Source organism: Telmatherina bonti (genome assembly GCF_933228915.1).
Source record: "Telmatherina bonti genome assembly, chromosome: 15".
NCBI lineage: Eukaryota > Metazoa > Chordata > Actinopteri > Atheriniformes > Telmatherinidae > Telmatherina > Telmatherina bonti.
The window spans coordinates 22,770,956-22,785,372 of record NC_136613.1 but is presented as its reverse complement, the minus strand read 5'-3'; the positions used below and the strand labels follow the sequence as shown (position 1 = coordinate 22,785,372).

The 14,417-nt window shown below is 37.7% G+C and overlaps 3 protein-coding genes across 3 annotated transcripts in view; 2 read left to right on the top strand and 1 right to left on the bottom strand.

Annotated features, from left to right (window-relative positions):
* LOC306766734 (tubulin alpha chain) overlaps positions 1 to 1,644 on the bottom strand; it is a gene marked incomplete at its 5' end in the record, with an annotated part of 6,551 nt that extends 4,907 nt beyond the window's left edge. Inside the window, one exon of the mRNA XM_079254556.1 lies at positions 1,513 to 1,644. Within this exon, the coding sequence (XP_079110682.1) occupies positions 1,513 to 1,515 (3 nt within the window). The remainder of the gene's footprint in view (positions 1 to 1,512) is intronic.
* A 5,677-nt stretch (positions 1,645 to 7,321) lies between these two features.
* Positions 7,322 to 9,081, top strand: LOC306766646 (tubulin alpha chain-like; the record flags this gene model as incomplete). Its single annotated transcript, XM_079254450.1, has 3 exons — positions 7,322 to 7,517; positions 7,790 to 7,938; positions 8,107 to 9,081. Exons 1-3 carry the CDS (start codon positions 7,337 to 7,339, stop codon positions 9,079 to 9,081), a joined length of 1,305 nt encoding a protein of 434 aa, XP_079110576.1. The 5' UTR covers positions 7,322 to 7,336.
* A 1,708-nt stretch (positions 9,082 to 10,789) lies between these two features.
* On the top strand, positions 10,790 to 13,597 carry LOC306766645 (tubulin alpha chain). Its single transcript, XM_079254449.1, has 4 exons — positions 10,790 to 10,828; positions 11,918 to 12,140; positions 12,226 to 12,374; positions 12,528 to 13,597. The coding sequence occupies exons 1-4, from the start codon at positions 10,826 to 10,828 to the stop codon at positions 13,503 to 13,505; spliced, it is 1,353 nt and encodes a 450-aa protein (XP_079110575.1). The 5' UTR covers positions 10,790 to 10,825; the 3' UTR covers positions 13,506 to 13,597.
* Positions 13,598 to 14,417: the final 820 nt, after the last annotated feature.

Here is a 14,417-nt window from a genome sequence, read left to right as displayed (position 1 = left end):
ATATATATATACATACATATATATATACATACATATATATACATACATACATATACATACATATATATATACACATATATATATACACACATATATATACATACATACATATACATACATATATATATACACATATATATATACACACATATATATACATACATACATATATATATACATACATATATATATACATACATACATATATATATACATACATATATATATACATACATACATATATATATACATACATATATATATACATACATACATATATATATACATACATATATATATACATACATACATATATATATACATACATATATATATATATATACATACATACATATATATATATACATACATACATATATATATATACATACATACATATATATATATACATACATACATATATATATATACATACATACATATATATATATACATACATACATATATATATATACATACATACATATATATATACATACATACATATATATATACATACATACATATATATACATACATACATATATATACATACATACATATATCTATACATACATACATATATATATACATACATACATATATATATATACATACATACATATATATACATACATACATATATATATATACATACACATATACATACATACATACATATATATATATACATACACATATACATACATATATATATACATATATACATACACATATACATACATATATACATACACATATACATACATATATACATACACATATACATACACATATACATACATATATACATACACATATACATACATATATACATACATATATATATACATATATATATATATACATACATATATATATACATATATATATATATACATATATATATATATATATATATATACATATATATATATATATATATACATATATATATATATATATATACATATATATATATATATATATATATACATATATATATACATATATATGTATTATATACATATATAAGCACTATTTCCTGCTTTACATTACTCCCCATGTTTCCATCTGCACTAGAGTTGTTGATACATGCATCATGAGACACACCTTATTCCTCTGCTGACTTGTTGGCTTCATCACAAGAACAAAAAAAAAGCAGGTTTTTGTTTGTTTTTTTTAAATGCTATTTAAACAAAACAAGCATTAAAATGTTCCCCTTAATTAGTAAAACAGTGAGCCCATGAATATGCACGTTTTCTATAGTTTTTAATAGTAGCTTTTCTCCTTCCATGTGCTGACAATATAAACTAATAAATAGCACCTGCTCACCCAGAAAGCAACTAGCTCAGCTTTACTGTCAGTCACTGAGCCAAGGAGCTATTTCTGACACGGTGGTTCTGCTGCAGGAGGCCACACTGCATCGTACCACCACTAACCTGACGCACCAGGCAAACTGAACTTTGAAGATAAAATGTTACTGAAGTCAGCAGACAGAATTAAACTTACCATTGTGGAGTCTGAGTAGAGTGAACTCTGAAAGACTTTTTTCTAGTGCGTTGTAGGGTTTCTGGAGGCTCTCACTGTGGCCGTCAACGAGGTCCTGGTGAGTAAAAGTACTGCCAGGCGGTCGAGGGCATGTGGCGTTGTAGTCAGTCTACCCTAAGCCACGCCCACCTGCCCTTTGACGTGAACGCGTATGTAGAGCGCGCAGTGGGGGGGCGTTGGTGCTCGGCCCGACATAATATGTGAAATTATGGTCGTTTTGCATAGGATAGAACAGCGCGGTATGAGTGTAGGCTTTGTTTGGGTTCCGGCCCATGTGGGCGTCAAGGGAAACGAGGTTGTGGATGCAGTCGCTAAGGAGGCTCTAAAGCAGCTGGAGGTGGAGGTTAGGGTCTCGTTGGGGCAGTTCGAGTGTCGCAGCATAGTTAACGAGTATGTTTCTGGGAAATGGCAGGAAGAATGGGACGGGGAATTAAGAGGGAGGCACTACCACCAAATCCAGCAGAGTGTAAAATCCTGCAATCCAATCTGTGGGAAAAACCGAAGGGAGCAAGTTATCCTCACGCGATTAAGACTTGGACATTGTGGCCTGGCAAATAATCTAGCTCTAATAGGAAAACATCAAGATGGTCTTTGTGACCTCTGTAGAAAGTCAGAAACGGTTCATCACGTGCTGTTGGAATGTGAGAAATATGCGGACTTCAGAAGAGCTCTTTTTATTGATGTCATGAAGCTAGGATTCTCTTCAGTATCATTAAAAGTTCTCCTCAATCCAAATGTGAACTGTAAGGGCGTAGCGGAGGCTGTGCTCCACTTCATAACCTCTTCCGGACTTCATGATCGAATATGAGTAGATGCGAGGTGCATTTCCCTTTAAGTGGAGGGGGGCAGCAATACACCCCGTGGTGTTCAGTCTGCCGGAACCGCAAGAAGAAGAAGAAGAGCGCGCAGTGCATTGTTGTTGTTGTACATGGCTCAGTTATGCAGAAAATTTAAATCCAGGTTTAAGACCCACCCGTACTCGTCTGCTTTTTTAAATCTGCAGTTTCTTTTTAGCTTGAGTTTTTCACCATGCTTTTATCTTATCTTTATTCTTTCTTTTTTCGTTTTTATCTTAATTATGCCTCTCTGTAAAGCCTTTTCAGTCATCCTGTTGTTGAATTGTTCTATGGAAATAAGCTTGCCTTGCCTTATTTCAGGGTTTTTGGACTTAAGAAACTTATCAATCTAACAAGAAAAGAAAGGGAAAAATGTGGTGGTGTATTATTTTGTTTTCCCCTCTTATCATTTTATTGGTATTTTATGACTTTAATTTCAAGTTTTATAATCATAACAATACATATTTGTGTTGCTGAAGAAGAACAAAGAAGAAGAAGAACAAGAAGAAGCAGATCTGAGTCCTAAAAGACGGGCGAGTCAAGTCACAGTAAAGAATCCTTGTGGTAGTTGGGTGGGGCAAACTATTCCAAACCAATCTTCCTCAGGATGTCTGACATGTGCTGGTACCTATTTATTTTGAACGCTAGAGGTCGTGATTACTTCAGCCTCTGTGTCTTGAGACCAAAACTTTGTGGCAGATATTAAAAGCATGCAAATCGATCTTTTCTTCTCTCCTAACTATTACAGCGCCTCATCCCACGATCATTCTCCTGACATATTAGGTTGTGAGCCTTTAGGGCTTACTTTGGCTTACTTCTCAACCCTCTGATGCCTAAATTATTTTTTTTTTTTTTTTTAAACTGCCATTTTCACACATGCAGTATCTTACTTACATATATAGTGATTCTACTCTTTATTTTGTAAAAGTATTATATTTATCATTAAAAAAAAAAAAAACTCCCTCACCCACCCCTGCCATCTCCTCAGGGTAGGGAGGGTGGCTGTTCATCTCTCAAGCTTGGGTTTTTCCACCAGAGTCCTGGGAGCTTGAGGGTCCTACACAGTATCTTAGCTATTCCCAGGACTGCACCTTTCTGGGAAGAGATGTCTGATGTTTCACCAGGTATCTGTTGGAGCCACTTCCCCAGTGTTGTGGGAGATGGTCCCCAATGCTCAGAACACTATGGGCACTACTGTTGCTTTCACCCTCCAGGCCTTTTCCAGTCCTTCCTTGAGGCATTGGTACATCTCCAGTTTCACTTGCTCCTTTTTCTGATATATCCATCATTGGGAATGGATACATCAATCACTACGGCTTTCCTCTGCTGCTTATCCATGATCACAATACATATTATATTATATATGCACACACTATATATATATATATATATATATATATATATAAATAATAGATATAAATAATACTTTTACAAAATAAAGATTAGAATCACCACATATGCAAGTATGATACTGCATGTGAAAAATGTGGTAGTACATAAAAACATGAAAGGGTCAAATGTAAATAGTCTCCATCTGCATTCATGTCTTTGTTAAGGACTCTGAATGATAATTCAATGACATAAAAAGAAGTAAACAGCTGCTTCAAAAGTTACATTGAGCCAGATGTCACAGTTGAGGTGATGCATTAGGAAGCATTGTTTACATCCATGGTCTTATGGGCTTTTTGAACTATCTTAAAAAAAAAAAAAACTGGTGGAAACAGACATAAGTTGGCAATGCCTTTCAGCCACACAATGGTGTGCCACTACACAGTCAAAAGTGGAGTCAAGGCAAAAGATCCAGTTTAATGTAACTGGTGCAAAAACATTTTTTGCAAAAGAATTATTATCTGCAACAATATGCTTGACTGCCTAAAAATAGAGGCTGAGAGCTGTTCAGGAAGAGCTTTGTGTCTTTTTCAATTCCTGCCAGCCAGGATATCAGCTTTGTGTTCATCTAAACAGGCCCAAAATTCCCACCAAGTGAACAGAAATATGAAAGATTAAAAAAAACAAAACAACAACACTTTCTTCGTGTTTATTTTATTCCTATTTACAACAGTTTGACAAGAACAACGTTATGTTGTTCATATAGGCTACAAATTGTCTTTTTAGAAAAAAACAAAACAAAAAAAAACTTTTTCAGTTTATGGAGTGCTTTGTGATTGTGAAAATGGTTGAAAAAGACTAAGTTAAAGCAACCCTCTACAGGTTCATTTCTGTGGCTCAGTTAAGAAAAGCAATTCCTCTACAAGATCACTGTATGCAACACCTCGCTCATAATGTTTTCAACCATCTAAACATGCAAGCTGCTTGACTGACACAGTTCACATCATTTTTGTTTAAATGTTGAAACTTTTATTCACAAACAAAAATACTCAGTTTTCTGCTCAAACCTTTGGTGTTGCCTCCTGTTTGTCATGATTTCTGAAGTGTTTTCATGACACCACAAAGGAAATTAATGCAGTGGTAAAAGAATTATCACGGTTTGCTTTTCTACTTCAGAGCCATTTGTAATCAAGCAAACTGTATTTAAAACAATGATTTTGTTGTCTATGAATGGAACTGGACAGGACCCTGGTGATGCAGAAGACAACAAACCAAAGCAAAGAAATAAATGGAAAATATTCATGTTTTGGAATAGCCAAATGGAGCACAAATAAGCAATGAGACCATGAGTCGAGACGTTTAATGACAGGTTGCTGCATGCTGAGGTGTTTGAAGTTGTTTAAGTTTACAGCATTTTTCTCATTTTCCAGGCTGTACTGTGATTGGTTCACCAGTGCATTTAATAAACAGATAAAACACTGAACTGGCGTGAATTAATTATTTTGTCAATTTCAGATTATCTTTAACTGAGATTTGTTAACAATCAAAATTAGTTTCTAAGTAGTCAAATCAGAAGTTCAAATAAAACCAAACAGCAGACAAACATTCTTTTGCACGCGTAACATATGTTGTTGAATTTATAGGGCAGCTATGTTAAATAATCCCAGATCTTCTCTCACCTTTTTTTCTTGTTCTGGGTTTCCATATTTCTTCCTGTTAAGGCAAGAGCATTATTGTGAGTCATTATTGTAAGGAGTGAATTGTGCAGCAGTAGGAAAGGGACTGTACTCTTACACAATGGAAATAGGTCACAGCTTTATGACTCTGGCTACACCTCTGAACACAACACAAAAAAGTAAAAACACTTAAGTGTAATCTTTCTTAGAGTTATGCCAACTTATAAGACATAAAACTGGGCAAAAGATCAGTTTGGAAAAAAAAAGACAAAACATTCTTTTGCCTTATGAGGTATTGTTTTTAAGATAGTGACACAATATTGTTTTCATTGTAAAATCATCACCATTGTATAATTTATATACATGTGTTTTATATAAATGAGGCAGCTTTGCATGCTGTTTACAATATAATGCTTTGGGAGAAAGTGGCCCCAGAGTGAAGGAAGGTACAATCCTAGCGTTACCACATATTCAAGGCCAGCTGAACAAAACTCATTCAAGACTTTGATAAACATTAAGTTACAATGAGTTCCACTTTCATTGGCATCCAGCTCTTTTTCCTATATAATATAATTCTCAGTGCTCATAGATATAAAGATGGTGGAAACAAAGTGGGGATTTATCATGTCATTTGTGAACAAACCAGCCACAGACCACTGCAGTGTTCTGTGTCACAAAGGATTTTACTGAGTCAACATTCCCACATGACTTTGAACCCCAGTATTGTGCTGTATGCCTCTGGCTCTTGAAAGTTATTTGACTTGTTTTAATTATGACAAAGCTGTGCGATGTGCCTTCGAGCCATGGCATTGTATCAACAGTTTAGGTTTTGGCTGCCAACTGAGACAGACAGTGATTTTAATGCTACGCAGCTGAAAGTGATTTGAAACATAACTGTGAACACATCAAATATACCAAATGCTGCATATAAATGAATTTCTGGACCTAAAAGCCTGAATTGGCCATGGCATATTAATGTCCTGTGTTATTTTACATTCAGTGGAACCACAATGGCAGGCAGTTACTGTTTTCACCACATAGTCAGCTGATACCTCATGAGGCAATTCACATGGATTACATTTCTCTTTCAATAAGGACTGAACAACAAATAAGGAAAGGGGAGAAACTTTCAGATAGAAACAGATTTCTTTAAACAATTGTTCAAAAATATAAAGCCTCATCTAACAGGATCAGTATATTCTCAAATCTTGGAATTCACAGCTTTATATTAACAAAATTTATGCTTCATAACAAACATGGCTTTAGAAAATGTGTTCAGTTTTATCTATTTAATTATTGAATTCTGTCCAGATTGTCTACATTTCCATTCATATTTGTTAAAAATAATGGATTACATTGCAGAAAGAAAAAAATCAGCAACAGACTCGTATAATCCCATCAAGAGCTGCAACCTAATCTGATTAATCTAAGCCTTGAAAGTTTAACTACTTGAGGTTGACTTCCCTCATCTGGGGTTCTACCTTTGCTCTCTGAAATATGAGGTACAAACACACCTGCACAAAACCCTCTCAAACACAGAACACAATGACTAGGGTGGTGACCTCCTTTTGCATTGTGTGTATGTTTGTAAAGCAATGACTTTATCCCAGACTCATCTGTGGCTTCTCTGATTACAGCTCAGATAAGATCTCAGCTGAACGTGCTGTATATAAAAGCAGAGTAAGACGGCTGTATCTGCCATTACATCTTCTTTCTGATACCTGGACATCGGAGAAGAGAGACAAGCAATGGTAAAATGCTCTGATTTTGTGTTATACTATTGGAAGCATTTGTTGTTATAATTATTCAGCAATTCTTCTTTCGCATCAGAGCAGACATAGTTACATGAAAATTTAAGAAGCAATAATATGAAAAGGTAAGAACTTTGTTCACCCTCTGCAGCGTGAATGTATCTCTATTCATGTGGGCCAAGCTGGGGCTCAAATGGGCAATGCATGTTGGGAGCTGTACTGCCTGGAGCATGGGATCCAGCCAGATGGACAGATGCCCTCTGACAAGACAATTGGAGGAGGAGATGACTCATTCAACACCTTCTTCAGTGAGACAGCGGCAGGAAAGCATGTTCCCAGGGCCATCTTTGTTGACCTAGAACCTACTGTCATCGGTCAGTGTCACATTTATATTTGACAGTATTTTACTGGTATTTTGTATTACACTTTTTTGCCTTAGTATCTGCAATTTAATGTGTGGAGGTAGAACACATTGAAGTAGCTGACACCGATCTCACACAGCCGAGTCCTTTAAGGGAAGGCAAGTCCTTTATTTGTTAGAAGAATAGAAGAACATTTTAGAATAAACATTTTAATAAAAAGCTATTAAAAGTATTTTGACATTAGGATTACTCACCCAGTAAATATTTAAAATTCTGTGATACAGATGAGGTGCGTACGGGAACATATCGTCAGCTGTTTCATCCGGAACAGTTGATCACAGGGAAGGAAGATGCTGCCAACAACTATGCTCGTGGACACTACACCATCGGCAAAGAGATCATAGATCTTGTCCTAGACAGGACACGGAAACTGGTCAGTTTTGTTACTTTATTTATTTATTTTTTTTTAGGAAAGTTTAGCGCACAATTCAAATGACTTAAAATGTCTTTTGTCATAGCTGTAAACATATTGACTACAGATAATAAAAGACTAATGGCTAGAGTTGAGGCTTTTATTAATCAAAGAAAATGTCCTTTTCAGGCTGATCAGTGCACTGGCCTGCAGGGTTTTCTCATCTTCCACTCCTTTGGTGGAGGAACTGGCTCTGGTTTCACATCCTTGCTGATGGAGAGACTCTCTGTTGATTATGGGAAAAAGTCTAAACTTGAGTTTGCCATCTACCCAGCACCTCAAGTGTCCACTGCAGTAGTGGAGCCATACAACTCCATCCTGACCACCCATACCACATTGGAGCACTCTGACTGTGCCTTCATGGTGGATAATGAGGCCATCTATGACATCTGCCGCAGAAACCTTGACATTGAGAGACCAACTTACACCAACTTAAACAGGCTCATTGGCCAGATTGTGTCTTCAATCACAGCTTCACTTCGCTTCGATGGAGCCTTGAATGTCGACCTGACTGAGTTCCAGACCAACTTGGTGCCCTATCCTCGTATCCACTTCCCTCTGGCCACCTATGCCCCGGTCATCTCAGCTGAGAAAGCTTACCATGAGCAGTTATCTGTAGCTGACATCACCAATGCCTGCTTTGAGCCAGCCAATCAGATGGTGAAATGCGACCCGCGTCATGGCAAATACATGGCCTGCTGTCTGCTGTATCGTGGGGATGTAGTTCCCAAAGATGTCAACTCTGCAATTGCAGCCATCAAAACCAAACGCACCATCCAGTTTGTGGACTGGTGCCCCACAGGCTTTAAGGTGGGCATCAACTACCAGCCTCCCACTGTGGTTCCTGGTGGAGATCTGGCAAAGGTGCAGAGAGCTGTGTGCATGCTGAGCAACACCACTGCCATTGCTGAAGCCTGGGCCCGACTTGATCACAAGTTTGACCTCATGTATGCCAAGAGGGCCTTTGTGCACTGGTACGTTGGAGAGGGCATGGAGGAAGGAGAGTTCTCGGAGGCCAGGGAAGATTTGGCTGCTCTGGAGAAGGATTATGAAGAGGTGGGTGCTGACAATGTGGAAGATGAAAATGATGGGGAGGAATACTGAGTAAATAAGTACTTTTCAGTTTACGGTGGGTTATTTTGGCTGTTTTAGTGTGTTAAAATACTGTATGTATCAACATTCCATCAATTTTTTTTTTTTTTTTAAATCCGAACATTATGCATAATGTATTAGTTTACTCATTTACAAAACATATCTACAAATGCATATTATCATACGACTAAAAAAATTGTAGACTACTTTTATTAACATTCTTTTGTTTAAAGATCTTTTCTCTGCATTTGTGTTGGGCTGAGAAAGTAAAACCACACCCTCTCCTCTGTACACCTCCCCCCTCTGCAGTATCCTCTTCCATGAGGAATGTAAGTTATGAAAGAGCTCCAATGTTAGTTTCTATATACCATTCAGCTGTGACTCTGTAAGAACGAGAATGAGAGGAAATAACTGACGTACTGGCTGGCTTGTGTTGTTTGTGTAGCTCATACTGAGACAGCGGCCAGCAGAAACAATAGGATCCCAGTTCACTTATGCATGAATCACAGCTTTGTGTGCCTAACAGGGCAGCTTGAAAGCGGCTCCAAGAAATAAATACGTAAAGGGAACAAATTCAGAAAAATTGTCTGACATTTACTAAAAAATTTTTATTACTTGTTAGTGGTGTTTAGTAGTACTGATTTTATGTTTTGAATTACATCATACTGAAATGTGCCATATGATTTCATGCAATTTGTGTAATCTTAATACATTATTTGTAGTGACTGTCCTAATGTTTTTCTTTGATTAAAGTACTTGCCTTTTAAATTTGATCATTACAATAAAGCCTTTCCTCTAGTCCAGCTATATTCTGTGTGATTATTCATTTTAATGATTAGATGTGGACATGATATGTGCTGGTGAGTTGGTAAGTATGTAGGAAGCAGAACTATTCAAAATGCATAAAAGACTACAGCATGTTACGGTGGAAAATGTGTGTGGGTTAATGAAATAGTTAAGTCATACTTATACCATGACCAGTGATAATTTTAATGCCAACTGGCAGGCATTATTTTCGTACATAGACACGTATTTCGGCAGGTTAAATCACTATTATTACTCCGTTACGAGCGTCACCATAGCAACGCATTAATCAACTGATTCAGATCAACTGAGAGAAAAATCGCTGTAGCTTGACCATGTTTAGCAAAAAAAAAACAAAAAAAAAACAACATCGAAGCCAACATTAAATAGTTCCCATACTTTAGCATATTTATCAAGTTTTGTTAAAAAAAAAAAAATAAATTAAAACAAAAAAATTATAAAATGTTAGTGCATTACACGGTTTTAATACACGGAGCGTAGTGGTGTTCCTCCACGAAGTCCATTAAACTCCATTTAATACTCACATATCTCTTTTATGGTATGTGCATTCTCAAACTCTTGAGCTCTAAGCGGATTTTCATTAACTGTCACAAACATATAGACACACTGGTAAAAAAAAAAAAAAAAAAAAAAAAAAAAAAAGGGGGGGGGGGGGGGGGATTATTATAAAGAGCATGAAATACATTTACCTTTGTACTCATAATGTAGCGTAGATCAGTACAGGGGTGTAAACAATGATAGGCAGTATAGGGACTTCCCTCCTTTTTCTAAACTGCTGTTCCCGCCCGCCAATCAACGATGCAGCTGCTTTTTGTATTTTTCAGCCTGCCCCCTTTACATCCTTGTCTACATAAGCTCTGGCTCACCCTTTCCTCCACACTTCTGCCTTGTGTCTGAATCCTCAGCGTTAGTCGAAGGACAAGCAGACAAAATGGTGAGTAGCTGCTTGGCTGATGACGTAGGCTTGAAATTTCAATGGACTTTCTCATTCAGACTCTCATTTGTTTCACTTTGATACTTTTCTTGAACGTCTAGGGTCTTTTGCGCTCACTAGGTCGCTGCTGTAGTAAAGATTACAAATACAAAAGCAGCTTTGTCCTGCTAAGTAGCAGTTTTCTTTTTTTTTTTTTTTTTTTTTTTTTTTTTTTTAACTTAATCTATGTAATGAATCTTGGGGCATGTGTGCTAATGCAGAGGCAAAAAATGAGGTGGAATAGTTTTACGCTAAAGTCATGTTACTACTTTAGACAAGCTTAATGGCAAATGCTAAAAGTTCATTAGTCCTTTTCAAGCTTGTTTTAATATGCATATAGTTGTGGAACTTTTATGTGAAAAGACAAGATACTGTAGTTTGGGAATTAGGTTTTTTTTTTTTTTTTTACTGAGAGGAAGTAAGCAGGGCAATCGTGGCAGTGGGGGGATGGAATAAAAAGAACAGAAAGGAGGAGTGGTCTGCTTTGCAGTATGAGTTAGATGTCAGCCATTTTAAGTTTTTGGTTTAAGAGATGTGGAGAGTGAGACGACACTAGTTTACAGCTGGACAGGCAGGGGGAGGAATAAGACTCAAGGGGGAGGGAAGAGGAAAGGGAGGAGACACAGGATGAAGAGGTGGGGGAAGAATTTCACATCAGCTTGAGGAATGGTCTTCCTGTCTGCAACTTTTTTTTCATATTTAAGGCTCCTATAAAACATTGAGGCAGGGATCTCAACTTCAATGTGCAGTCATTTGAGTACTGTGTACTTTTATGTACTGTGTACCTCTTTAAATAGTCTATACAACTCTTTCAATCATCTTTTGATAGCTTAACTGTATAAAGACATTACAAAAATTGTCTTGTATACTTTAGCAGAGCATTACAAACACTCTGATATGCAATAGATCATCAATATCACTTGGTGTGTAGAGAACCTCACTGTAGGTGCTATACAGCCAATACAGAAAGCACACACAGCCTTTTACTGGATAATGTGCACTTAATTTGTAGAAAACTCCTTAACTTTTTTTTTTTCTTGTTTTTTCCAGCGTGAGTGTATTTCTATGCATGTTGGCCAAGCTGGTGCCCAAATGGGCAATGCCTGCTGGGAGCTGTACTGTCTGGAACATGGGATCCAGCCAGATGGACAGATGCCCTCTGACAAAACAATTGGAGGAGGAGATGACTCATTCAACACCTTCTTCAGTGAGACAGGGGCAGGAAAGCATGTTCCCAGAGCCATCTTTGTTGACCTAGAACCTACTGTAATTGGTCAGTATTCTGTAACTTTGCAATCTTTTATATTCCTAAACAAATTTTTTTCCTAAAATATAAACTTAACTCATCAATTTTGCAGATGAGGTGCGTACAGGAACATATCGTCAGCTGTTCCATCCGGAACAGTTGATCACAGGGAAGGAAGATGCTGCCAACAACTATGCTCGTGGACACTACACCATCGGCAAAGAGATCATAGATCTTGTCCTAGACAGGACACGGAAACTGGTGAATTAAGTTTGATTAAAGTTTAACACATAATTCCAATGTCTTGACATGGCTGTAAATGTATTGACAACGTAATAGACTGATGGCTAGAGGTTTTTTTTTTTTTTTTTTGTTTTTTTTAAAAATATTAATCAAAGAAAATGTCCTTTTCAGGCTGATCAGTGCACTGGCCTGCAGGGTTTTCTCATCTTCCACTCCTTTGGTGGAGGAACTGGCTCTGGTTTCACATCCTTGCTGATGGAGAGACTCTCTGTTGATTATGGGAAGAAATCTAAACTTGAGTTTGCTGTCTACCCAGCACCTCAGGTGTCCACTGCAGTAGTGGAGCCATACAACTCCATCCTGACCACCCATACCACATTGGAGCACTCTGACTGTGCCTTCATGGTGGATAATGAGGCCATCTATGACATCTGCCGCAGAAACCTTGACATTGAGAGACCAACTTACACCAACTTAAACAGGCTCATTGGCCAGATTGTGTCTTCAATCACAGCTTCACTTCGCTTCGATGGAGCCTTGAATGTCGACCTGACTGAGTTCCAGACCAACTTGGTGCCCTATCCTCGTATCCACTTCCCTCTGGCCACCTATGCCCCGGTCATCTCAGCTGAGAAAGCTTACCATGAGCAGTTATCTGTAGCTGACATCACCAATGCCTGCTTTGAGCCAGCCAATCAGATGGTGAAATGCGACCCGCGTCATGGCAAATACATGGCCTGCTGTCTGCTGTATCGTGGGGATGTAGTTCCCAAAGATGTCAACTCTGCAATTGCAGCCATCAAAACCAAACGCACCATCCAGTTTGTGGACTGGTGCCCCACAGGCTTTAAGGTGGGCATCAACTACCAGCCTCCCACTGTGGTTCCTGGTGGAGATCTGGCAAAGGTGCAGAGAGCTGTGTGCATGCTGAGCAACACCACTGCCATTGCTGAAGCCTGGGCCCGACTTGATCACAAGTTTGACCTCATGTATGCCAAGAGGGCCTTTGTGCACTGGTACGTTGGAGAGGGCATGGAGGAAGGAGAGTTCTCGGAGGCCAGGGAAGACATGGCTGCTCTGGAGAAGGATTATGAAGAGGTGGGCACAGACAGCATGGGAGAGGAGGATGAAGAAGGTGAAGAATATTGACGGGTCTAAAAATCATCCTGCATTCCAAATGTTAAATTTGACCACATTCCTGGCAACATCCTTTAATGTTAATAAATGTTCTGAGCATGTAATGTCTCCCCTTTTTTTTTTGTGTGTGTATCAGCTAATAGTTGTAGTGCAGTTAAACAATTTATCAAAATATAAACCTTCAATGCAATGTTAGTTGCGTGACTTGTGAGGCAAGTTATAACATTTCAGTTGCATCACGTTAAAAAGAATTACTGTCTCGCAGAATAAACTAAGTGCAACACTTAAGAGAAATTACTAGCAATTTCTCCATGTTTTCCGCCTTATTTCATTTTGTATTATAAAATGGGATTTCTTGCAGTTGCTTCTGTTGCCCAGCAGATGGGAGTAAAGTAACGAGTTAGAAAAATTCCGTAAATTGAGTGATTCACAGAAGCACTCGTGAGCGCAAACCTCCAAAGCACATTGTTAAATAGTCCTTTACAAAATTCCTCTAACCAAACTGATGCGGATCACAACAAATTAGTTCTTCCCGTATTTCCAAAAGAATTTCATGAATCCGTCTCGAACACAAATGGATAAGGTAACTGTTTTCAATGCAACAAATCTGACAAGCAAAATATGAAAACAAAACTGGCATTAAAAATGTAGAAAAGTGTAAATTGAAATGGCAGATATTAAAGTTTTACTATTCGCAACTTTTTGTCGTGAATAAAATACTAAATTTAAGCTTGACATTGCCAGAGTAGCCAATTAAATCTCTGTCCTATCTTCTATACAAACCGCCAATCATAAAATAGTAAGTTATCTCGGTCTTTTGCTTTGACAACAGCCCTAAACTTTTCGAATTTATAGGTTTTAATTGTCAAAGTATTGAATATTATCACGACGCAACAGGCAGACCGCGAGACGGGGCGTGTCTGA

Excerpts from the sequence above, each read along its gene's own strand:
- LOC306766645 (XM_079254449.1), top strand. Across the intron at positions 12,141-12,225 it reads CCTAGAACCTACTGTAATTG|ATGAGGTGCGTACAGGAACA; the intron begins GTCAGTATTCTG and ends TCAATTTTGCAG. Across the intron at positions 12,375-12,527 it reads TAGACAGGACACGGAAACTG|GCTGATCAGTGCACTGGCCT; the intron begins GTGAATTAAGTT and ends TGTCCTTTTCAG.